Raw genomic sequence first — 26,824 nt, 5'->3', positions numbered from 1 at the left:
ATATCTAAAAATTTTGGAACTATAGTAACGCAATGCTAAGTCATTAAACTAAAATTCAACAGTTCAATAATCTTTCGTTTCAATTTTTCAGCCTGCACAACACCAATTGCTTGCATGCCCGATGGAAAGTTTGTTATCAGTTATCTGAACTTCAATGAGGTAACTAATTTTAAATATTTTCTCTTTTTCATTTCACTTAGAAATAATATTTCATTAAGAACACTGCTTGAAACTTGAAGAACTTCGTTACATAGTGATGAAATAGTAAAACATTTAATTTCTCAAATTTTTTTCATCAGCTATTTGCACCATACACCATTGATGACGCACTCTTGTCGTCTTCATCCCTCAATGTCATGCTTTAAGATTTCACAATTATTTAAAAAGTTTTCTCAAAAGTGTTCTGTACGTAGTTGCGAGAGAATGCTTAAATTATCAAAGCCGCTCTTGTGTTCAGGTGAAGGTAAAACCTGTCTTATTATACGATAAGTGCCTTAATGTAGGTGGGAATTATGTTGAAAAGTAGATTAAAGCCCAGGCTTTCATGTAAAAATAAAATTGTTAAAATAATCGTTTATGTAATATCAAAATGATACTTAAAAAACCATTTGCTCTCCGATGACCATTCTCACTCGAGAGCTGTTGCTCTTACTATTTATTTATAACACAAGCGTTAAGATAAAAAGTACACCAGCTAAAGAGAATTTCGAATAAAATGTGGAGACATTAGCCAGTGTCTCTTGTTATCCATGTACTTTCCAAAATAATTTACCAGATGGCAGATATGAAAAATATTTCTAGATCACTTTCTTATCTGCCTTTCTAGAGAGTGATTTATTGGAGGGGATGCGATTTTAAGCGGCGCTTTAAGCAGTGAGAAACACAGTAGCATTTCTCAAAATATTATGTACAAAATAAAACAAGCATTTAAGCTTTAAAATATATCTATTTCTGGAAACAAAGCTGTTCCCAAAGAATTCCAGTAAAATTCGCCGGAAAAAAATAGAATGCGGTAAATTTGATACAAATTCATAGATTCATAGAAAGTTATTAGACCATTTTCAAGCTAAATGTTAAAATAAATTTCTCTTATGCTTTTAAATCTTCTAATTTTTTACCAAATCATTGTAAGACTGCTATGATATTTTAAGAAAAGAATTTTCTCCTTTTGTAAAGTAACGTTTCACAGATGTACACGTATGCTTAAAGATTAATAGTTGTTAATAGTGAGAATAGTCTTGATAGTTCTTATAATAAGCTTATTAATAAAGATTGTCGTCTTACTACTGATGAAATTGTTAAATTTCGTTCTTGCAAATGAAACGACATTACTTCCTTTAAAAAACAATCAAAGTAATAAATAGTTATAGCCATTTTCCTCTCTATTAGTTTCAAATTTTTTTAGATACTTCGGAACGCTAGTATCCCCATTTAATTTCGGTTAGCCGTAGGTGCTGTAGTTATAAAATTTTCCAGCTCACTTTCCATTTTCTGTTACTAGATTTTATGGTTCAGTTGATAAAAACCCCGTTCAAGATCTAAATTTCTTACTAATTTATAATTTTATTATCGTGGTTTATTATATATTATCCGGCTGAAATAAAAGTTTCCTATTAAAGAACGTGAATCGCTTAATAAAGGGGGTTACTGAACTATCTATTATTAGTTTTTGTTTTTATTAATTTTTTTTAATTAACTAATGAACTGAGATTTCCTTGGCGCTTTTCTCATGATTTATCAAACCACCAAATTTGTTTAGTAATTATAATTGTAATGCTTACCAAGACTCAGCTCATAGTCATACCTTATATTTTCCCCTACCGACTGTTGTCATCAGTTTGAGTTATATGTTCTTAAAGCAATTGAGATTAGCAATTAGAGCGGATGTGCTAAATAAATTGCTTTCGAAAATGACCAGGGCCAAATAATCCTTCAGAATGCTTTGCGTCGCTTTATTTGAAGATTTACTCCAAACTCAGTTTGCCCACCAGTGGCCGAGTGTATTATTAGTAGTTCGACCCGCTTTGGGTTCGAACTCAAGTGAACAGGCTGGATGAATATTTGGTTTTTCTCATCTGTTACATAAATACGAGTCAATTTCCTTCAGAAAGTACTCTACAAAAGCATTGGGCAGATAGCCTTTGTGGCTTTTCGATATTCAAATAGTTTATTTGATAATGATGACCAAAATTACCAAGCATACAGTTCTAAATAGACGGCTTAGGATATTATATAACACTCCGAAGTTTAGGAAATTCTTCCCTCGGTGACCCGACCTCAATCCCATTGAAAACTTTTGATAAAAATTTGATCCAGTCATATTTCTAATAAAAATGACTTAATAACTGCTCTTAAAAAAGAACGGGAGTCTATGTCTAGCTCAGTAGCAGCAAATTTCATTGAATCATTGCCAAGGAGACTCAAAGCATTTATTAACGCTAAAGGATATCCTACAAGGTTTTAATTTAAATACAGTTGGCACCATATATAATGTACGAATCTTTTTACACCGCAAGATGATGAATTATTTTTGTTTTGTAAATGTCTTATTTATGCGTGCGTTTATTTCAGGCAAATTTCGCATGGAAATATTAAAGTATATTTCATCACATATATTTAATTACTTATTGTGAAATTTAAATTTATAGTTTTTATCAATGAGACATTTTCAGATCATGATTCCCTGTACGAATACTTTCTGCACTCCCTGTATGTAACATTAAGGATTTTTCAAGTCTACCAAAGATGGCAAAATTCATTTTAATTTTTCTTACATAAACAAAACTTATTTTACATATTAACCTTAAATCAAAATTTAGCACGTATTTAATTAATTAAATCTCAGAAAACAAACCCGTAGAACTCCCTCATTTTTCCACATTAACTTTATTCATTGTTTTGACAAATACGTAATAAAAAATTATTTACAAATATACTCTTTTGGAAAAGCATCGAAGTACCGTGAAAGAAGTGGTTGCTTTTGATGAAACTGAATATGTGTATAGCTCATACACGGATAATAAAGTGATTAAAAAATCACGGTCGTAGTACTTGCTCACGGCTCACAATCACTCACTGAGTGTTCAAATTAGTAGTTGATCGAACAAACCCTGGTGGCAAAGCATGCTTGAATTCGTCGAGACAGGGAGTGGTAGAGGTTCCTAATGTCATCCTGCGACACATTCTGCCAGGCATTCATCAGTGGTCGCTCCAGATCTGCGATATTTTTGGTGCCCGAATCTGGTGGCCAACTATGTCCCAGACATGCTCGATTGGTGAAAGATCTGGTGACATTGCTGGCCAAGGAAGAGTATCAACCGACAGTCCGGAGATATGCGAGCGGTATGTGGCCTGGCATTATCTTGTTGGAAAATGGCCCCAGGATGACTGCCATGAAGGGTAATGCAACCGGCCACAGGATGGTATCAACATATCGTTGAGTTCTTAAAGATGTACGGAGGATGACTAAAGATGACCTGTTGTCATAAGAAATAGCGCGCCGCACCATCACATCAGAGGTTATGGCTATATGCCTTTTGTAAAACAAACTCTGATTGGGACCACTGACTTCATCCTCTCCAGACACGAACATGGTGGTCATCTGCTTCAAAAATGAAGCGGGGTTCGTCGCTGAACACTATACGATGGCAGTCTGATGGCAACCATGATGATCGGCTGCGATACCAATCCAGACGACTCCGCCGATGCTGTGGGGGTCAAAGGCAAACGTCTTAAAGGCCACTGTGAGCGTAACTCCGCTTCAGAGAAGCTCCGTGAGATGGTGGACGGTACCACAGGAGGTATAGACGTGGCTTTAGTGCGCTGAATAGTCGACAATGATACCGTTGGGGAGGTTCGGGCCTGGCGAACAATCATAATATCTTTTCTCGCATTTGTGCTCCTTGGCCTTCCAGAGCCTTCATTTCGGTGGCAATTTCCTTGTTAACAACCATTGCTGCCAACATCGTTGCACAGTAGTGTCTGTACGCTGCAGGTTGCGGCCTATTGCTCGATATGACCATCTAGCTTCACACAACTCTACAATGCGACCACGTTCGAAGTTGTTTAGTTGTCTGTAAGGTCTTCGATATCGTCGTAATGGCATCTTTAGTTGCTTCTTTACGGAATTACAATGGCAGCAACAAAAAAAGATAAATTTTCCGCCTCTGTTACTTTGCGAATTGCGCACTAGAAATGCGCTCTATGATCGCAATTCCTGTTCATTTGCCGTGACATTTTGATTATTTGCATGTTCGATCAAGATGTTTTTGCATACCAAATTTCGTCACGACCGCAAAAGTCCTTTTTGGTGCTTCGATTTTTTTTTTTTTTTTTTTTTTTTTTTTTTTTTTTTTTTTTTTTTTTTCAAATCAGTGTATAAATTTAAATCAAAATACTTTAAGTAAAATATATTATTTTACAAAATTTTGTATAATAAACAATAGCTTACTATTCCGGAAAATCCATAACAGTGTTTTTCCTTCTGACGGATCCGTGGAAAGGTGAAATAAAAGTTTTCTTGAATGTGTAGCATAAACTTATGTACAGACGGTTCATTGCATTTATTGTGATATAATAATGATGGGTCGTGTTTAGAGGCAATTATCAGAAGCAGGAAATGTGAATCATAGCACTGGAACAAGAGTATCAAAACGGATATCAGTTTCACGGATTGATACATCTGACGCTCTGTAGTAACGACTTCAGAAGCCATAACTTACAAAACTTTACAAGATATATAGAGCGATTTTGAGTTTCCATTACCGAGGCTGACAATTTCTTGTTGATTGGCTAAAGTAAGTATAAATTCAAACGATTCTCTATGAAAACTGCTACTGTCACCAAATCATCACTGTAAATTTTCGCTGTATTGTCGCTGTATTGTCGCATCAGAACTGAAGTTGAAGATTTGGCTAATGTGGTTTCAGAATAATGCCAAAGTTAATGATTGCTGTGAGTGATGTGTCTCTATTCAGTAAAGATCCTCTCTGAATGAGAATTTAGAGATGGCGTGAGAGTCCGGCTAATCTCTTTGTCAATAAAACGCCGCGCAGTTCATTAGCGTGGAATTTTTGTTTGTGGATCAACCGCCATCAATAGCTGATCAGTATAACGCATACAGTGATAACAAACGAATTTTATTGATGAGGTACTTAGCCTACCCACTGCTGTATCTTCAGAGCAAACTTTAGTACTAAATATCTTCAAAGCTAATATCTTCAGAGCGAAATACTAAATATCTTCCCAGCATACATTTACCAACAGGGCACACATGACCATACACAGGCATTACTTTGAATTGCGAAAGTTTTGCCCTTTGTATACTTCGCACCTGAAAACATTTCAAGTAACTCTTTAGCCAACATGACCTTTGATTTCTCAACAGTTGCAAATTTATGAGATATGAGTGGTCATACTCATCAAGGTCTGTCCAAATTATAGAAAACTGTAAAAGTTGGTCAGTATAACATAATGGCAATAACATTAAAATATAATTCCGGATCTCACTAAATCATTGGGCTCATTAGCGGCCAAGCAATGAACGCTGGTAGTTCAACACGTGTTCAAATCCCCCTAAGCGAACTAGCTGCATGAACATTTTGTCCATGTGTGATGTCAATACGAGCCACTGACCCTTAAAACGCCCTTTATTAAAGTCTTTCTCCCTTTGGGCAGACCTACAAGCGGCTGAGTAGTTAAGATCTTAGCATTTAACTTAGATACGATCCCAGGTAAACAGGCTGACTGCAGGATTAGTTTCCCTTATGTACAACCTAAATACAAGCTACTTTCTCTTAGAATGTTTTCCATGAAAGCATCCCCACCTTTAGACAAATAGCTCTTATAAACTTTGCCATATTTTAAATCAAACCCATAGGCATATATTCCTCACGTGTTTTCAACTAAATAAACTAATCAATCAAACTCAACTCACTGAATCCAACTTAAGAAGCCAAACTCTGTATCGGTCTCTAGAGAATGGCCTTAACCCCTTGGGTACATTTGACGTCTGAGACACGTCATTCACTTTTTATCCCCTAGGAGCGGATGACGTGTCTCAGACGTCAAACCAAATATTAAACTTTTGGGTACATTTGACGTCTGAGAGACGTCATTCACTTGTTTTCCCTAGGAGCGGATGATTCACACACTTAGCACGAAACATTCAAATGCTGATTTGATAAACACAGGCAAAAGGAGAAAAAATGAAGGTGGCGATATCGAAAATATTATAAACCCGGCATCTGTGCTTGAATATAATAAAGGTATGAGAGGCGTTGATAAACAAGACCAATTGCTAGCGTGCTTCTCAGTTATGAGAAAATTTGTAAAGGGTTATAAGAAAATGTTTTTTTTTATCTAATAGTATGGCCTTTTATAATGCTTATGTTTTATATTCTAAAATCAACTGCACAACCAAGGCAGGCATTACTTCCTTTCGTTTAGCTATTGCCGAAGAATTGCTGGGGCAATTGTCATTGCCAAATTATAAACATCTTGGACGCCCGTCCAAAGAGCCATACACCATTTCGTTTGGCAGCGAAAAATTGGGCACACTTTCCTGAGAAAATTCCGTCAACTAAGTCCAAGCAACACCCTGGAAAAAGGTGCCGTGTTTGTTATAAGCATAATATTAGGAAAGAGACAAACAATGCAAAGTAGCACTGTATTTACTTACTTGCTTTGAAAATATCACACTCTGCATAATTATTAGTAATTGGTTTTTTTGTTATAGCTTGAATTTATTTCATTTAGTTTTATTTTGTTGTCATTAATTTATTTTTGTTTTGCAATTATAATTGCTTGAAGATATCTTAATACTATATATGTCACCAATATTTTAGAAAGAAATAAATTCATACGTAAAATGTGCTGCTTTTACATTCTACTCCAAGCAACCAAAAATTATATCCGTTCCACATGCAAAGATTTTCTCAAATAAATCCGTACCCAAGGGGTTAATCCAAATAAGATGGGCTCCACATTAAACTCGACAAATCGTGACTTGTTTTCACGATTTGTATCGCCCAAAATAATGACTTGACTATTCTACAAATACTATACTACCCAAAATAATGACTGACTTCTTATTGACTATTCTACAAATTCAATAAGAGATAAGAAATTAAAAACAACTTTAAAAATATAAATCTCTCAGTGGATGTCACGTCTGACATAATTTCAAGAATTTAAATATTCTTTTATGGCGCGATATTTTCTCTTTAATGTACTAGAGTATTTTCAAAGTAAAGAGTAAGAAAAATTTTCATTTTAATTCGTACGGTAAATCAACACCCTGCTTCTGAATCTATAATAATGTATTTGTTTGCCAAGGTTTCAGTGTGTTTAAAAAATTTTATTGAGTAAAATTTATGCTTTCTTTATTATTCATTTATTTGCATAATCGTTTACTCTTTCAGGACAATTTCATTCGAGACATTTGTGTCATCGTAGCTTTGATGGTGTTTTTTCGCCTACTTGCATTCGTGGCTCTACTAATACGATCTAGTCGAAAAACATGAGGTCGCAACAAATGGTGCACTTTACTTACAAATTCTGTATCAGTTTCACGTTAGTTCATAAATACGTGAACATAATCTGCAAGACATTAGGATGAATAGCATTTTAATATACATTACTGCTCTGTTACATGACTACTTTTTATTTTGTTATTTTAATGCTTAATATACATTTATTATCACACACGTTCGTAAATTTATTATCCATTTGCATTAGATCTTATTTAATCACATTTAACTAAATGAAAGAAATGCATTTTAGAATGTAGAATCATAACGACGCAAGCCAGATTAATATACTTTCAAGATTTTGTAATTCGTCTAAACCATACTAACAAAAACTTCGTACAGAAATAAAGTAGCTTTTATATTTAAATATATTTATAATGAAAATTATATATTTTTTATTTTTGCTTGATTTCGTTCATTTAAGATTTTTGGAGAAATATTAAAAGGTTGCTGCAGCTGAATTTCATACACATGATTTTATTAGATGCTATAAAACAGCACTTCAAACATTTTTAGTACATAAATTTTTTACTGACAAAAACTACATTATCTTTTGTACTACAATATCTTTGATTTTTCGAACTTCCAGTTTAAAATCGTTTTTCATACTGAAATCAGTGCCTTTGCAAAATTGAAAATCATCATATATCAGAGCTTATTAATATGTTATTTTATATCGTACAAAACATTCAGAACAAAAATTAATTAAAATAAATTCACGAAGTTTTCTAACTATTGCAAATATGAACTGCTTTAAAATAAGGCTTCTACAGAGATCAACATTACAGTACATCAAAGATAACATACAATACAGGTCACCGTCCATTAATAATAAGGAATGTATTATATACTAAACATAGACTTCAGTAACGAAGAACTTCTAGTCACATATTTATTCTAGGGGGCATTAAAGCCCTGAATTTGGTATCTGAAGAACATGCTGTTGTACAAACTTTTAGAAAGTGCTGTACCAAAGATTTATCTGTTCATCAAGAAGTGTATTTGAAAATATTGAAACAATAAAAATAATTATTTTTTGCACTATTTTGTCATTTTTGGAAGTGTATTTTGCATTTGTTACTAGAAAAAAGCGTTTTAAAATTTTAAGAAACGCACTTCGATGAACTAAAAATACTTTTGAAGTTTGTTTTACATTAAAAAGATTCGCGAGTTAAACCATTACCAAATTAATTTTCAGTAAGAAATTTGAGAAAAGTTTTAATGTTTGGATAGGATTTTAATGTATTGCCGACCAAGCAAATTGCAGTTCCTACAATGAATTTTTTTGCAAATAACTAGAGCGCAGAATTACCTGAGATAGAGAAATAGAATCGACAATCTTCTGAGCCATGAGGTCGACCGTTAGGGAACCGACCGTGATAGAATGTACCTGAATAGCCATAGTAAAAGCGAAAATCTCGATAAAGCAGCAAAAAGGGTAAACTAACATGCTTATTATGTTATTGTTTGTATCCCTAGTTGTAAAGCCGTCGGTTTTATAAATTATGAGTGGGGTGAGAACACACCTGTCGTTGGTAAAGAACACACCTGTCGTTGCAGATGATGAGAAGAGAGAAAATGTAGCAAAGCGAGCAGTGCAAATACACCAGTAATGGATAACTACAAAAATAAGTATCTAAACCTGACTTGCAGGACCATTCCTATAGGTTGACTGCCAAGACTATTATGAGTTTCTGCCACGTGGTTAAGCATTTGCAAATGATCTGGACTGCTATCAGCTCAAGCAGTGTCCTAAGAAATCATGCAACAAACAACTATCGTTTTTCAATGCTACTGGAATATGGGGATATTCCCTCAAGATAAAACACAACTACATATGTTTGTTCGAAGCACACACAAAATCAATGCTCTGAGGTACGAGATCCTCCTTCATCTTGCATGTTCATCAAGTTTGACTCTTTCGGGCTTTTATATATAACAATATTATCACAGACAGAAAGAAGTACAGGAGGCACCAAAACATCGCCATGGGCAAAACTGGTATTGCCCCACTGCACTAACCATCTATAGAAGTGTACCCTGACCGGGCACGCTAATACCATGCTCGGGAATTAGTTTGCATTGCAGCATTCATAATATACAGTTATATATTAATGGTGGATAATTTGCATTGCAGACAATATTGTCTCATATATACTTTACACGGGTACTTTGCAGTTGAATGGATAGATACAATAATTACAATGGATAATTACAATAAATATTTACAGATGTATATACATATTTCTTTTGTGTTTCGGTTTGGAGCTTTGTTGGCGGAGAGGAGTGTTTATGGTATGTGGTTCGTTGTTTGTTTGGTTTTTTTGTTACACTATTCACAGTTTATAAGTTCTCATTCATAGTGCAGTTCATAGTACAGCATACAGTTTATGAGTTCATTTCATGGTACATAGTGTTGAGTACGTAGTACTCGTGCATCTGTCACACATTGCACAGTATGAAGTAGTTCATAGTTCGTGGTATGAGAAAAGTTACGGTTGTCTCAAAAATGGATATATTTAAGTGTGTTTTCTAAAGGCACTCCTCTATAGTAGGAGGGTGAGAGTCGATATTCTTATTGTTGCGTTTTATGAACTTAGAGGATTATTTGGGGTTGTAAGCTATGGATGACACAGGTCCAGTCCTTGGCGGTGTAAGAAATCAATAATATTTTTGATGTTTTGGAAAACTTTATGGATCTATCCGACGTAGCCACATTGAGATCATAAAAATACTTGGGGGAGGGACCGTGACCCGAGATGTACTGGGTGAGGAAGTAGGTTGAAATTGTGATATTTTCATCAGCCTTGGGTGGTAGTTCGAATGTACGTCGTCCTTGTGGGCTTTGTTCCCATTGACGTTGCCACTTTTCATTCGCCATTTGTTTTAGTTTGTACTTTATGCTGATTTAGGCCATGGGATATGAATTTGAGATCTTGTTTGTTCTAGAGCTGCCTGTTTTGCTAGATAATCGGCCCTTTCATTACCTTCTAAGGCGTTGTGCCCTCTGGTCCATGACAGGACAAATTTCTTATTACTTGTGCTTATGATGTCTTGAATTTGCTGGGCTATAGGAGAATTTGTGTGCTGTTGTTTGATGGCAAGTATGGAAGACTGACTGTCGGTGATTAAGTGGATGGTATCTGTATTTAAGTCATTAAGTTGCATAATGCTGTTTAGTATGGATATGAGCTCTGCTTGATATACGCTTCGGAGTGAAGGCCTGTTTTTGTTTTTATGGTGACTCCGCTTTCTACTTTATTTTCGATCTTTGAGCCATCCGTGTATGCAGTAAAATCAGTTGATGGAGGTGGCTTGTCGAGGTTGCAATGGAGATTGTGAAGACCCAGAGCGGGATGTCTGTTATATTTCGATGGCTTTTCTTCATATTCTTGTGGATTGAAAATTACGCCGTTGTACGTCGAAGTTTTCTTGAGTTGTAGGATGATTGTGGACAGTACGCCGATTTCTGTTTGAATTGGTAGTGGGGTCAGCCCGGCTATTGTTTGTAGTGCGTTGGTGGAGGTTGTTGAGAATGATCGGGTAATATTGATCAAGAAAGGTCTTTGAATTGAGTCAAGAGTCCGAATTTTTCTTGCTGTCATGGGAAAGGCCCATAGGTGATTATTTTATTGACTATTGCCTTTAATAGAATTTTCATAATGCGATAATTAAGGCCCCAGGAATATCCTTTCATCGCCCTTAATGCTTTTGCGATTTTGGCGGTGGTTAGCTTCTTTTCCTGAAGATGCCGTATCCAATTGAATTTCTGGTCTATGGTGAGTCCTAAGTACTTAATGGTCTTCACACATTTTATTTTATTGTTTCCAATTCGTAGCGTGGAGTTCCTGGTTATTGTTTGTCCTGGCTTGTGTATTATAAGTGCGTGCGATTTTATGTGTGATATTTGGAGTTTTATTCTATGACAAAGGTTGTTGAATATATTAAGGGTGGTGTTGCAGTTTTCCTCTGGTTGTCTTCTTGTAGATCCTTGGATTATGAAGGCAACATCGTCGGCGAAAGCTACAATCTTTGTGTGATTTGGCCACTGATGATCGATAATATTACTAAAGGTGATGTTCCAGAGGTCCACGCTCATACACGACCCTTGGAGACATCCTCTAGTATGTACAATATTATCACAGCCTTCTGCTTTCGGACAATATCACAGCCTTCTGCCTTCGAACAATATCACAGCCTTCTGCCTTTGAACAATATCACAGCCTTCTGCCTTTGAACAATATCACAGCCTTCTGCCTTCGAACAATATCACAGCCTTCTGCCTTCAGACCACAAATCAGTCTGCTTAACCTTCGACACCTTTGCTACTGTAACTCTTCCCTCCCTGACAAATTCAATTGCAAACTGGAAAATATTTAGAAATATGAATGCTAGAATTATTTGTAATTTAAAAATTATCTTTATCCATAATCTGGAACAAGTTGTCAGCAACCTCAGCTCCGAAATCAATACCTCCATCAAGGATTCCAGTAGTAACTACAAGCTTAGTAGACCTCTCAACGTCAAGAACGTCCTGCATAATAGTGCCAAGAAAAGACTGAAGATCTACAAGCAGGAAGGATGATAAAATTTTCTCAATTCTCTCATAGTTGAAGATATTTTTTTTTTCAATATCAATAGGAAGCTCACAAAAAAGTACACCCGATGGCATCGTTTACTCCAACGCCAGTAAAGCAAAGTTCTTAGCTGACGACTTGAAACTTATTTCCAAAATAATCCTTTTTACAACACCACCACAACCAACCTCATCAACTGTATTGTTAACATATTTCTCAAGCAATTGTGTCCTAAGAGTTTTATGCCAGCCTTTCCTTCTCAGCTTCATAATACCGTTAACAAACTTAAGATTAAAATAAGTTCCATGTCCTGATGGAATCTGCAATATTGCACTAAAGAATTTTATTACCAATATTCTTAGCTGCCTCACGAAGATTATTAATTCCTGTCTACAGTTTCCTGACCATGCCAAGATTTTCACCGGTTCAGTCTTTCTTGACATTGCAAAGGTTTTGACCGCGTGTGGTATTAGAGTTATTTTCAGATTCATTCAACTAAACCATTTTTGGTTTAGTTGAAGGAATTTAGGAATGGTTTAGTTGGAATGGTTTAGTTGAAGGAATATAGGAAGTTGATAGAGGAGAAAGAATACGCTTAGCTGTAGATGGTCTTGGGCTAGGAAAGTATCATAATAATAAATCGGTAAATCGAAGCAATGTAGTGCAGAATATTTATGTAAAAAGGTACCGACAGCTACAAGATTATTGACAATTGCTTCTGCTTCCAAATCACTGTTATGAAATATGCATTTTTTGTGAGGGTGTACATTTAAGTTCTAATTGGTTTTTTCGCGAAAAAAAAGACATTTACTGGAGAAGCAAAAACATTTTACAAGAAAATATTTGCTGCTATGGTTGTTCACCTCCTCGTCGTAAAATTTTGAAATGTCGAGTTTCACTATAGTGCTTGATTTGTTCTAAAAAGCACTTGTTTTTAATGTGTGATGTGTTTGATGCACAAATCAAAGTTTTGGAGCTGAAAAAAGAAGAAAAGGCGATAGACGGCGAAGTATGTTTGTTTAATATCAACAGACATACTCCAGACTGCTTCTTCAAACTCTAATCTTCTATCTGATAGTAAGCAGAAGATTGTGTGATTACTTTTAGATTCATCTTCGAATAAATCTTACATCTTAATGTAGCCAAAGAAATGAATTCTAGATTTCATCATTCATATTATTGCTTCTTTCATTGCCAACAGAAGGTTTAAGGTACACGTGGGGAATGCGTTCTGAACTGCTAACCGCATCCAAGTTGCAGATCTTTAGGAAACTGTGCTCGCCCTATCCTTTGTAATATCTATACCTATGACATCCCTTTTGTCCCCTAGAATCCAGTTCGCATTGTTTTCGGATAACAGGCCATATTAACCCTTGCAGCGAACTTAATACATCAAAAACCTTCCTCAGAATTTTTTTCTCTAGCTTGGAAAGTGGTACATTAAATGACGCATTCTTGTGAACACATAAAAGTCTGCTGCGATTGTCTTTCCTAAAGGTAGGATTGTCTCCTCTAGAAAGATTATCTATGCTCTCCTTCTCTTTGATTAATTAACAGAGTGGAGTTAGTGCGTCACCAAAGTGTCTTGATCTTGGCAGCAAACTAACGTTCAAAATTCACTTCAAAAAAGTACGTGAGAAATTCAGTTATATCATCTGCAACATGTTCCCGCTTCTTGGGTGACACAGTAAGCTCTCCTTGAAAAATAATTCATCCTCTACAAATCTATTCTTCGACCTGCTTTTCTAGATGCATTCTCAATCTCTATTCATGCTGAAAAACTAATCTCCACCAGATGCATATAGTCCAAATCTGTCTGCATGATCTTAAACGCTCTCTGGTACATTATGAACTCTGTGATTCACTAAAATCTCAAAATTCAATACGTGAATAATTATATTAAGCATAATGTCATTACGTTCTCTGTAAAACATCATCAAAAATCCTAGTTTCCAGTCAGAAACACAGTCTCTTTTCTTTGAAAAATATTCTTATCCAGCTGATCCCTTAATTATTTAAACTTGTGAATATTTCATCTTAATTTTATCTTTTCACTTTGAGACTGCCTTTGCTAAATTACCGTATACTTCAAAATTAATCTTATCTTGGTATTTTACCATAAGCTTAACAGCTTGAGCTTAGTTGCCTTTTTGCATTCTTACTGATCATCCCTAACACAATAGACGCCCCTTAATGTGATCTTGGTTATTGTTATGTGCCTCTGTATTATATCCAATGACCGAGTCTTGCTTTTCATCAATTTTTTTAAAAACATAGAATCGTAGTAATTCTTTTAACTCTAAACCATATGCGAAAGAGCGATTAAATAATTGCATGCAGCTTTTGGGATAGGAAGTTGATAGAGGAGAAAGAATACGCTTAGCTGTAGATGGTCTTGGGCTAGGAAAGTATCAAAATAATAAATCGGTAAATCGAAGCAATGTAGTGCAGAATATTTATGTAAAAAGGTACCGACAGCTACAAGATTATTGACAATTGCTTCTGTTTCCAAATCACTGTTATGAAATATGCATTTTTTGTGAGGGTGTACATTTAAGTTCTAATTGGTTTTTTCGCGAAAAAAAAAGACATTTACTGGAGAAGCAAAAAAATTTTACAAGAAAATATTTGCTGCTATGGTTGTTCACTTCCTCGTCGTAAAATTTTGAAATGTCGAGTTTCACTATAGTGCTTGATTTGTTCTAAAAAGCACTTGTTTTTAATGTGTGATGTGTTTGATGCACAAATCAAAGTTTTGGAGCTGAAAAAAGAAGAAAAGGCGATAGACGGCGAAGTATGTTTGTTTAATATCAACAGACATACTCCAGACTGCTTCTTCAAACCCTAATCTTCTATCTGATAGTAAGCAGAAGATTGTGTGATTACTTTTAGATTCAACTTCGAATAAATCTTACATCTTAATGTAGCCAAAGAAATGAATTATTTGCCTAATCTTCAAGAAAGTCTGGTTAATTCTCTTTTAAAGTGCTTTAACTAATGAGTTGAAGCATAACTGCTAAAAGGTTAAAATGTTTAAATGAAAAATTTGCCTGTAATTTCAAAGTCCTGGATCAAGTTGCAATCTGTGATAACATTCAGCCTTTGTGTAAAAGCCCTTGAATTAGTTAGAAGAAAGTGTTATAATTTTGATAGATGTTACCAGAGCCAGATTTAGACTTGATAAGGTCCTAAACTATTTGAGATATGGGGCCTTTTATAAGTCTGTTATAATATATTTTAATTTTTTTTTTGGGGGGGGCGGGCGCTAAGCAATAGCTTGTGTAGCTTATACGTAAATCCGACCCTGGATGTTACGGTTTAATTGTAAAACCATTTATATTTTTGTCGGAGCCGTCATAATGGGAAGGTTGTTAACCGGAAATAGGAAGATTTTAATTTCGGGTCTTGTAACTGTAAAAACCTCTTTAGGGAGGACGTTAACGGATAAGGTGCCAGTAAAAGCCTTTAATGAAAACTTAGCAATGGCGGTGACATTTTAGACATGAACCTGAAGTTTCAAGTCTATGGCGATTAGAGTTAGTAGAAACCAATGATCATATAGAAAAGAAATCTAAACAAGATGTTGATCTTCAGACCAAAGAACATTTTTAAGAAACAGTTCAGTAAATAATGATACCCCATATGAAATTTGCTTACCTTGCGCTGACGATAAATCACCTTTACCTTATAATTTTAGTTTAGCTAAGAAAAGGCTCGAGTAGACTAATCGAAACTTTTAGCATGAATTTGTATTAATAATATGAAAATGTATTTAAGTTGGATTGATGAAAGTGTTATAGAAAATGTTCCCGTGTCTGAAGTGAACTCCTATGGTAATTATTTTCCTCATCACTCTGTCCTAAAGGCAAGCAGCAGTACCACACCAATTCGTCCGCTGTTTGATGCTTCAGCGAGATTGGCCCAAACCATCCTTCTCTAAACCAAAGCCTGCAGCGCGGTCCTAATTTAATTAAACGTATTCCAGACATCCTACTGTGATTCAGAGAGCGGTGAAATGGAGTCCTAATTGACACTAGAAAAACCTTTCTACAAATAAGTATTTTGGAAAGATTACGGTTTTTATGGTGGGATTGGATTGGATTATTGTAATTTGGCACAAAACTTGTCAAGTTTATCTGCGCCAGACAAATGGTAACAATGCAATTAGTCATTTGTAAAAACTTCCAGTTTAGGTAAAAAGAGACAGATTACAATCTATGATAAAAGCTGATATCTTTTAAAAAAACAGATTAAAGTCTATTATAAAAGCCAATATCTTTTAAAAACAGAAACAAATTACGATGATGTGTTTTTCCAATTAAATTTCCTAAGTCCAGTTCTGAACAATTAAATTGTTTTTGGCGAAAATAATTAAAACTCTGGCATTCCACCAAGATATGATGGACTGTCAGATCTGCATTGCAGTTTGGGCAGCTGGGATTCTCTTCTCCCTTCAGAAGATACTCATGGGTCAGGCGACAATGGCCAATTCTCAGTCGAGTCAAGAGGACATCTTCCTTTCTATTAGCCATACATGGCCAGTATCCAGTGGTGGGTTTTACATTTCTCAGCTTGTTATATACTTTGTCATCCCATTGCTTCTGCCATTTGCTGAGAATTTTGCTTTTGACAAACCCTTTGATGTCTGCTAGTGGAATCTGAAGATTGTACATTGTGGTTGCAGTTTTAGCTGCAATATCCGCCAATTCATTCCCCTTAATGGCAACGTGTCCAGGGATCCACGAATAAGAATCTGGTATACCCGAATTTTTAAAGAATGATTCAACTTCTGGATTCTGGTTGCAACTGGATGAGTACATTCAGCGTGATTTTCCAATGACATTAAGGCACTCATGGAATTTGTGTAGATAATAAACTTTATGTACTTTTGTTTTGAAAGGTAAGTGAAAGCCAGATGGATTGCAGTAAGCTCAGAAGTAAGCACAGAGTAAACTGTATGTAATCGAACCCCTACTATCGTTTTCTCTGTGACGAAAGCGGCGCCAACATGATCCTGGGATTTTGATCCGTCTGTATATAGAGGGATATATTTCCTATATTTGTTTCTATGTTCAAAAAATATCTGTTTGTAGATGATTTCATTAGTTTGTGATTTACTCCAGTGTCGAAAAGTATCCAGAGAATGGATTCTCCAATCCTCCCAGGGAGGAATTCCAAAAAAATCCTCCACCTGTATATCTATATTAGACAAATTATACTCCTCCACCAAAGCACTCATCCGCAAGCCGAAAGATGGGACACATGATGGTCGTGACTGATATAAACGGGAGTATTGGTCAGTAAGCAATTTTGACAGCGTAGAATTTTCGGTTTGTGATAAGACTTTGAAATAATGCTTAAAACAAAGATTTTCACGTCTTAACCGCAGGGAGGTCTCGTTACTTTCCACATATAAGCTTTCCGTTTTTATGGTGGGAAAACATGGAAGAAGAAAAGTTAATAGTTTTTTCGACATGCCGTACTTGCTTTTGGTGCAAAATTTGGTCCTTTACTTTTGGCTGAGTTATTGAACACCACTTTGAGAATAGTCAAGATTTTGAAATTATCTTAAAAAAAAAAAAAAAAAAAAAGACTGTTACAAAATTCCTATGTCGATAATGTCGCTACTACACTGATGAAATAAATTAAGAGAATTTGCATATTTTATCGAATTGCATGAAAGAACTGAATTGAAGGAAGAACCGTTGCTTCTGTATAAAAATGCAAATCTTGTACGGCAAATACGTAAGCGTACACTTGTGTGTAGGCGGAGCCAGCAAAAAAAAACAGGCTTTATAAGCGCGTGGAAGGTAAGATTAATTGCGTTCGCTAGCAAACCTCGGCGTACTTCTTGGTGCTATCTTGCAGCAATCGATTAAACTAACATCGGAACAGTAAAAATGAGTAACCACCAACGTTTAGATGATGGAATGAGGTGGCGAATTGTGGGGAGGCTAGAGGCAGGCCAATCGCAAGTCCTTATATGCAGAGAGTTTACTTTAACGCCCATTGTCGCGTTTAACTGATGGAAACTTTTCTAGGATAATGGATCCATCGAGAGAAAGCCCGGGAAAGGTCGTCCAAGAACCACGATGGCCAGAGGAGATCGCTATTTGTCCATTTTAGCGAGGCGTAACAGGAACCCGTGTAAGAAGGGTGACTGTTTCCAAAAGACTGAATGAGAGAGTGTTGTTTGCCAGAAGACCGGCTGTTTGCGTCCCGCTTACGTCTACGGACAGGAGAGTCCGATTAACATGGTGTAGGCAGCATAGTGATTGGAGTACGGAGCAATGGGCGACCGTTCTGTTCACCGACGAGTCCCGTTTTAGCCTAAACACCGATTCTCGCCGTACTTTCATATGGAGAGCCAGGGACCCGCTACCTACCCTCTAATGTCCGCGAAATCAACAATCATGGCGGTGGCGATGTAATGGTTTGGGCAGGCATCCTGTTGGATGGCCGCACACCTCTCTACGTCTTTGACAGAGGCTCTGTTACTGGTGTGATGTATAGGGATGAGGTCTTGGAGCTCTATGTTCGCCTTTTCCTGGGTGCAGTGGGCCCCGAGTTCCTCTTACAGGACGATAACGAGAGGCCATATAGAGCTCTTCTAGTCGACGAATTTATCGAGACTGAGGATATTCGCCGGATGGATTGGCTAGCCGGGTCCCCAGACCTCAACTCTATAGAGCATGTCTGGGATGCTCTGGAAAGGGCAACTCGCAACCCCCTCCGAGAACCATCCAGGAACTGAAAACAGCGTTGCTAAATGAGTGGGACCAATTGCCACAGGCAAGTTGCTCTTTTAAGACGAATCTCGAGTTGCTCCTTTAAGACGGACAATTACCTCCAAAATGAAACTTTTGGCACCCGTAATTGGGGCCAGATTGACAGATTCGGTAACCAAAGACCTGGGATGGAAAAGAATAAAAAAATTATTACGAGAAGGATTCCACAACAGTGCTCGCATGGGTAAAAAGAGACGAAAACTGTTTTGTTTTCGTACGAAACCGTGTTAAGGATATCAAAAAACTCAGTAAGTCTTCAACCCGAAGCACGTTCTTGAAGAAAATATTCCTACTGATCTACCATCCAGAGGTTCCAAACCGAAATATCTAATCACATCGAAATGGTGGGAGGGACCATGCTGGATGAAAATTACTAGTGCAGAATTCTTTAATTACGTGGATTCCTGTAATCACCATGGTTGGAATGAAAAAGGGATTGAAAGAGAGAAGTCGAAAACGGTTAGCACGACGACAAATAATTAAACCGCCCAACTGGGATACTGGTTAACGACGCTGACTGCCGTCCTAAAGTGCCCAGTTTCGTATCACGGGAAAGGCATGGAAGTGCGTAAGTATATAGTGTTTTTGCGGAATCGAAGCACTCTAAATATGCGGCAAGCTGAACGTCCTCCCGACAGGTTGTGGTAGGCATGGAGGTAGGAAAGGGAGGAGGGGCCATTCCGCGCTAGAAGTGAAGCACTGCTTTGAAGCTTGGGTCACCAGACGGGGTGTTTTTTGTTTACATTCAGAAGCTCGCTTGACAAAATTCTGATAGTATTTCGACACACGACAGTTCCATAGAAATCGAAAAAGGGACACTCTCGCATGAAAGAAACATTCATAGTGTGATGGATAATAGCAATTTGTATAGTTTACTGACATTTACGCAAAAATCACATCTTGCTTATTTTTCGATAACTAACAACAGCGATTTTGATTATGAATTTGTTTTATAAAATTCTAAGCTGTTGCACTACAAAAATATAGATCTTAAGAAAATTGCTAAAAGAGATCTGCCAAAATTTATTTTCTAGAAGATTTGAAAAGTTTGAAACTTGATGGCTAAATGTAAATATAAAATTATGTATGTTAAAATATTTGTAATTAGGCACATAGGTCAGATTAAGTTTTTATTAAATAGAGTAACGCATGCAAGGGCTATCTGCCTAAAGAGAGAGATGCCATCGTGGGGGAATTTTGAAGAAAAACTGACCTTTGAGTGGGTATTAAAAATAATACTTATAATTTTCATTCAAATTATATTCATATATATTTTTTATGTAAAACTTTCGGGTGTATGCTAAATTAGTGTAAATTACTTTACACGAAAAATGTAGTGAATGCACAGAAATTAAAGATTTGCACATGCCGGAAATGATAAATAGGAAATATGTATGGGTATTTATGCATGTGCTTGCAAAAAGCATGTATCTGCCTTTGACAAAATACTTAAATATTCATTAAATTATTTATAAATGTATTTGAAATGAAGAATTTATTCACTTATAAACAACTGTGATAGTACTGTGAAGGAATCTAATGATTAAATGTATCTAATTTATAATGATTATAAATATTATCTAAATATATAATAACCTTAATATTGAATTGTAAACATAAATTGAAATCCTGTTCACAAATACGTTATAAAACTATTTAAGCAAGAATTGTTCGTATTGGAAAGCAATCTGTTAAAAGGTATTGTAAAACAAATGCTATGAGATGCGCACTTAAGAACGTAATAAAGAGTTTTGGAATATGTATTGTTGAAATGAAGGGTAAAAAAAAAATCTGATAAGTATAATTAAAAGAATTATTCCCTTTACATTTTATAATAACTCAGTTACAAGTTTTAAATAATACTTAAAAAAAAAAAAAAAAAAAAAAAAAAACTTATTTTTTTCTTTTTCAGAAATGTTCAGAGAAAGTCAAATACTATTTTCCTAATAATTCTCTAATTTAAAATGAACCGAATAGAGCATTAATTATAAATTGACTTACATTTTTCGATTTAAAAGAAGCCAAAAAATCATGTCATATTTAAGAAAGTATTTTAGGAAGAAGCTCTATAAATAGAAAAGAAATAATGCATAATTTTAATATTAATAATACAATAAACTTTGATCTTAATTTTTGTACCTTAACCGAATAAAATCGAATTACCTTAATTTTTTTTTTCTAATGTAATTAACGAAAACTTGTGAAAATATTTCATTCAAATTAAACCATTCTGAGAAAACTGTCCTGTGAAAAGTATAGCATTTAATTCCGTTCAGAATGAAATGTTGTTTAAAAATATGTTGTTTTTCACATACTTAGGACTCTGAAGTGTTGTAGAAAAAGAAAATATATACATTTATATGTATATTTGCGACGTAATTACAAAATATTTACACCCGAACGCGTCAAATCCCATAGAACTCAATGGTAAATGACCCAATGTTTTGGTCACCACGTAGGGATCGCCGGTGCTTCAGAGCAGGGTACGGAGAAACTTCTTTAGGGCGACTCCTTCTTACTTCCTACCTCCATGGTGGTAGGAGAAGGGGGCTGGGAGACCCTCGGGCCATTCCCCCCCGGGTGCTCTTTTTCAAAATTGGAGTGAAACGGAGCAAAGTCATACCATCATCTATATGGTACTCAAGGCTCTTGCCACCGACAGGCGCAATATCGACCCCTTGCCATGATGAATTCGATGGGATTGCTCTGATGTCAGAGACATGATCTGATGTTACTGTCGATCGGATGAGATAAGCCACAACGAAAATAAATAATTAAACCATTTATTATAATAATTGGTACTACGTGCATTTTTGAAATTATGACAAAATCGTACGTATGGTCGCATGGATTCCTTATTTTAAGCAAAATTATACAAATACTGAAAGCAAGAGATACGGAGAATTGAATGAAATAGAAATTCATGATACGGAGTTAAAGTTATTGCTTATGATTCAAAGCGAATCCCTTGATTTGGAATACGATAGACACAGAACACTTCAGATATTTAAAGATAATCATGGCATTTATCGTGTAAAACTAAAATTATTTACGGTAAGAAAAATGAAGATTTTCTAAAACCTGTCGTCTTTTCTTTATAACACGAATTACGACTTATAAACCGACTTATTTTCTCTGTTAATGTGAAGAATTGTCCTGCAGGTAATCAATGAATCCGCTTAGAGAAATATATTGGATTCTTAACGAAAGAAAGAAGATGAAAAATATTGCGGTTAATTGCACGATATGTAAAATGTTCCAAACATGAAAGCGATAACTGCGTCATTTCCTAAAAATAGTGTTACGAAATATCCAGCCGCGGTAAGATAGCTTCTCCGCAAAGCAGGTTTAGGGTTTCCAGAATATAGTAAAGAAAGGTAGGGTTGTCATATTTGGCGAGAAATCTCCCACTTGGCGATAAAATTGGCTATATGCCACAGACGGATAGAGAATGAATTCTTACCGGTTTGTCCCAGAGTGCTCTCGATCGCAAGCCAAAAGCTACATAAACCCTCCTGGTACGCGGAGAGTCAGTCAGTGCCTAGTCTAGCGAGCTGATCGCCTATGTGTCTCGTCGGAGTCTCTTAGTCGACTGCGAGTCTATCGAGTTTTATCGTCAATCTACTGTCGAGTTGGTGCATCGTTGAGGCTATCATCGAGTGCACAGCGAGTTGTAGCGTGGAGAGTCTCGAGAGTGCGTTGAATTTCGAGAACGACCGAACAGAGTCGGGAGCTGTACTCTGGAGCTCTACCGTGAAGCTGTCGTTATAGCCTGATAGCCTGTGTTGCTGATTGCTTCAGCGCGTTTGTCATAGTTTTTCGACGACTGTAAACGTGCTTTTGGAGCTCTACTGAGTAATACCGGCTAATAAATTGTGCTTCCATTCTTCATCAAGTGCTGTCGTTAATCACTCCACGAACCCGTAAGAAACGCAATAATAGAGTAAAAGATACTGCAGTATTCCAAATTACGAGGGTTCATATTACTGGTCTTCTGTTTCTAAAAATAAATTAAAAGAGTTGAGTATTAATATTCACTTGCGCAGACGCCTTTTTAATGGCATTTAGCAAATTTATAGCTTGCAGGGGAAGATGTTTGATGTTGACAGGCTCGTCTCAAAACTGAATTGCAACACCAAGAAAGAATGCTCGTAGCGTCATGCAAATTGCAGGATCGAGAGTTGTGAGATAGATATGCAAATCATTAAAAAACAGACACATAAAATCATTATAAACCAATTTATTCAGTATCTAATGTACCCACCTAGGGCAGCGATACAGGCCGCAATCTGGCGAGGCATCCTATCAATGAATTCATTGATGTTTACCTGAGGTAGCCTTTGCCAATCAACATCCACTGCTGTACGCAGATCATCCAGGGATTGCGGCCCTGGTCCTCGGTTAATGTCACGTTTAATGACATCCCACAGGTGCTCGATGGGATTCAGATCTGGAGAAGCTGCCGGCCAGGGTAGGATTGTCAAATCCACTCAGGTTCTGCAACCAGCAAAGAACAGGCTTCACAACTTGCGTGACGTAGCAGTCCGCTGTCAAACTGCCGTTAATGTGTACGCTGACACCACACCAGGTGTCTAGTCGTGTGTTCAGCAGTCAATGGTACCACTGTAGCTGGTACCCGTGAACGTAAGGTGTATTTCATGCAGTCTGTTGAGTATAGTTTAGGTGGCTACAGATCCAGTGGTAATTTTATGTGGGAGGATGTTAAGAATACATCTATTTTAATGTTTACTTTTTTTTTTTTTTTTTTTTTTTAAGTTAGGATGTAGTAGTGTGCGGTGGAAGGAGGCAATCGGAAGCGTCCATATGCTTCAACACTTTGTGTTTAGGTTGTGTCTCTTGCGTTAAGAATAAACTTTAATAAAAATTAATAAGTTTAACATTTTATCATTAAAATATTATTGTTTTAAAAAAATGAATATTTTAGTTTTGCGGTAAGATTTAGATATACCAGAATCGAAGTTCCCTTGTTATTTCGCGAACATTTTTCTATCTGTAAGACGTAAAATTTAACCCGCTTCTTTTGCAAGTTCGGGTTAAAAGTGCTTCAACCTTTGGCATGTTTTCCAAAATTAATTGTTAGTTTGCCATTACCTATCATTAATACATTAATCTAGAAACAATTATAAAAATGATCTACAATGTAAAATCTTGACACCTCCAATCCATATTATTAGCCCAAAGGGGCAAATTGCCCAGACAGTATATTAATTTAGTTTTGGCATTTTCCGTTGGTTAACAATAAATGGCGTTTTACTTTTCAAATTGTTGTCTCCAAATATTAGAGCCCTGCCTTAAAGAAATTAAATAATGAAGAATCTGCATAAATCTATGTATGTTTCTCGCACTGTGAAAAACAAGGGTACCTAGAGACATCAAATTCTGAATAACATAGTCCTCCACTCGAATATGAGCATCTGGAAGCCCAAATTTAGAATTTCTTTTATAATCTATTTCATAGTGTGTGAAACTTTAATGAATTTTTGATTAACAAACTCAACGATTTCAAAGCGAGCAATGGCAGCATTCTACGGGGAAAAAATATCTACAGCGCATGAGACTGTGTATCAGAAATTCTAAAGATATGTTCTTTTTATATTTTTTGTGATATTGCTGTTGAATTTTATGGTTTAAGTGCAAACAACATATTTAAGATATAAAGGTAACACACAAAACGTTAAAGAAAGCCACTTTGGTAGTAATATAAAATCTGAAAACTTTCGTTTTTTTTTTTTTTTTTTTTTTTTTTTTTTTTTAAATATTTTATGCTATTAAACAGGCAGCCAATACACTGAAAGGGGCAATTTGCCCAGAAGGACTATTAATTTCGTTTTGGCATTTTGCGTTGATTCACTACAAGCATAGCTTCTTTACTTTCCAATTTATAGCAACCAAATATTATCGCCCTGTATTATGTTTAAAAAAATTAAATAATGAAGAATCTGTATAAATGTATGTATGTTTCTCGCATTGTGATAAAACAACGGTACCTGCAGCCATTAAATTTTGAATAGCGTAATCCTCCTGCAAATATGGGCATCTGGAAGACCGAATTTGAAATTTGTTCTAATACCGATTTCAAATTTTCTACAACTTTAACGAATTTTTATTAACAAACTCAAGGATTTCAAAGCGATCAATGTCAACGTTGTACACACATACACCATCACACGCACAAAAAAAAAAAAAAAAAAAAAAAAAATTTTATCTCCAGGCACACGAGACTTTCAGAATTTGTTTTATTCCAAAGGGGCTTTGTCCCTGAAGGACTACTGTTTCCGTTTTGCGATTTTGCATTGAAAACTTTAAAAGACTGCATCACTTTTCAAATCGCTGCCACCAAATATTATCGTCCTGTATTATATTTGAAGAAATTAAATAATGAAGAAATCTGCATAAATATATGTATGTTTCTCGCATTGTGGTAAAACAACGGTACCTAGAGCCATCCAATTTTGAATGAGGTAATCCTATTGCGAATACGGGCATCTGAAAGCCTAAATTTGAAATTTGTTTTATTATTGATTTTATATTTTGTAAAACTTAAAACAAAATTTTGATTAACAAACTCAAGGATTTCAAAGCGAGCAATGGCAACTTTGTACAGATAAAACAATAGCCAGCAATGGCAACGTTGTACAGAAAAAACATTTTTATCTCCAGCGCGTATCGGAAAATTCTAAAGATATGCTCATTTTAAAATTATTTTGCGATATTGCTGTTGAACTGAATTTTATAGTTTAAGTGCGAAGAACGTGATATTAAATAAATGTAACACACAAAATGTTAAAAAAAGCTCCCCTTTGGACGTAATTTAAAATCTGAAGCATTTCAGTTTTTTTAATTATTATTATTATTATTACTATTTTCTTAATTTTTCCCACGAGTGTAAATAAATTGTATCTTGTTTTTCTTTTTTTCATCAAAGAGCTCAAGGCAAAATTTAATGGAATTCTAATAAATCTTGCATAGTTATTGATTGTATTTAACAGATACATTTAATAGGGTCACAAAAAAAAATGATTACAAGCAAGAAATATTTCCATTTTTAATGTTAAGAATAAAATTACATCTTTTAAATGAAAATTAATATTTTGCATTTCTTTTCTAGAAAAGAATAAATGCGATTCTTCAATAACTTTTTAAATGACGAAAAGTTAAAGACAGTAAAGTTTATAAAATAATACAACATTCACATGACTTATAATTAAGCTTTGATCAATAATTTTCAAAAAAAAAACAAGACGACAATTCTTGGATGAAGAAAAACCAACATATACGAACACAGCCGATTTCGCAGAAATTAATTAATTCTGGCATAAAACCAAAATTTAAAAAATATGAATATGAGTAAAAAACTAATCTGAGAGGTTTCAGATTTTAAATTACGTCCAAAAAGGCGTTTTTCCAACGTTTTGTGCGTTACCTTTATTTATTAAATATCATGTTCTACGTACTCAAACCATAAAATTCAGTTCAACAGCAGTATCGTAAAATAATTTTAAAATCAGTATATGTTTAGAATTTCCGATGACAAAAATGTTTTTTTTTTTTTTTTTTCGTACAGTGTTGCCATTGCTCGCTTTGAAATCGCTTAGTTTTTTTAATCAAAATTTCGTTAAGTGTTACAAAATATGAAATCGATAATAAAACAAATTTCAAATTCATATTAGGGCTTTCACATGCCCATATTCTATGGAAGACTACGTTATTCATATTTTGATGGCTCTAGGTACCGTTGTTTTATCACAATGCGAGAAACATACATACATTCATGCACATTCGTTATTTAATTTTTTAAATATAATACAGGGCGATAATACTTGTTGGCAACAATTTGAAAAGTGCTTCGCCGTTTATGGTTCCAACGCAAAATGCCAAAACGAAATTAACAGTCCTTCAGGGCCAATTG

General features: G+C 35.4%; 2 protein-coding genes across 4 annotated transcripts in view; one reads left to right on the top strand and one right to left on the bottom strand.

Moving 5' to 3' along the window:
• Positions 1-8,573, top strand: part of w (eye pigment precursor family transporter white) — a 105,235-nt gene extending 96,662 nt beyond the window's left edge. For all 3 annotated transcript variants that reach the window (XM_085816988.1, XM_085816994.1, XM_085816996.1), the window contains 2 exons: positions 92-159; positions 7,422-8,573. In XM_085816988.1, coding sequence (XP_085673114.1) covers positions 92-159; positions 7,422-7,523 — 170 coding nt within the window. In that variant the 3' untranslated portion in view covers positions 7,524-8,573. The remainder of the gene's footprint in view (positions 1-91; positions 160-7,421) is intronic.
• Positions 1-26,824, bottom strand: part of LOC118191660 (uncharacterized) — a 147,385-nt gene that overhangs the window by 86,019 nt on the left and 34,542 nt on the right. The gene's annotated exons all lie outside the window — the stretch shown is intronic.

Source organism: Stegodyphus dumicola, chromosome 1 (assembly GCF_044657685.1).
Source record: "Stegodyphus dumicola isolate Sdum_Otavi_A_Nest chromosome 1, ASM4465768v1".
NCBI lineage: Eukaryota > Metazoa > Arthropoda > Arachnida > Araneae > Eresidae > Stegodyphus > Stegodyphus dumicola.
The sequence above is the reverse complement of the archived record's forward strand: the minus strand, read 5'-3'. Positions and strand labels throughout refer to the sequence as shown.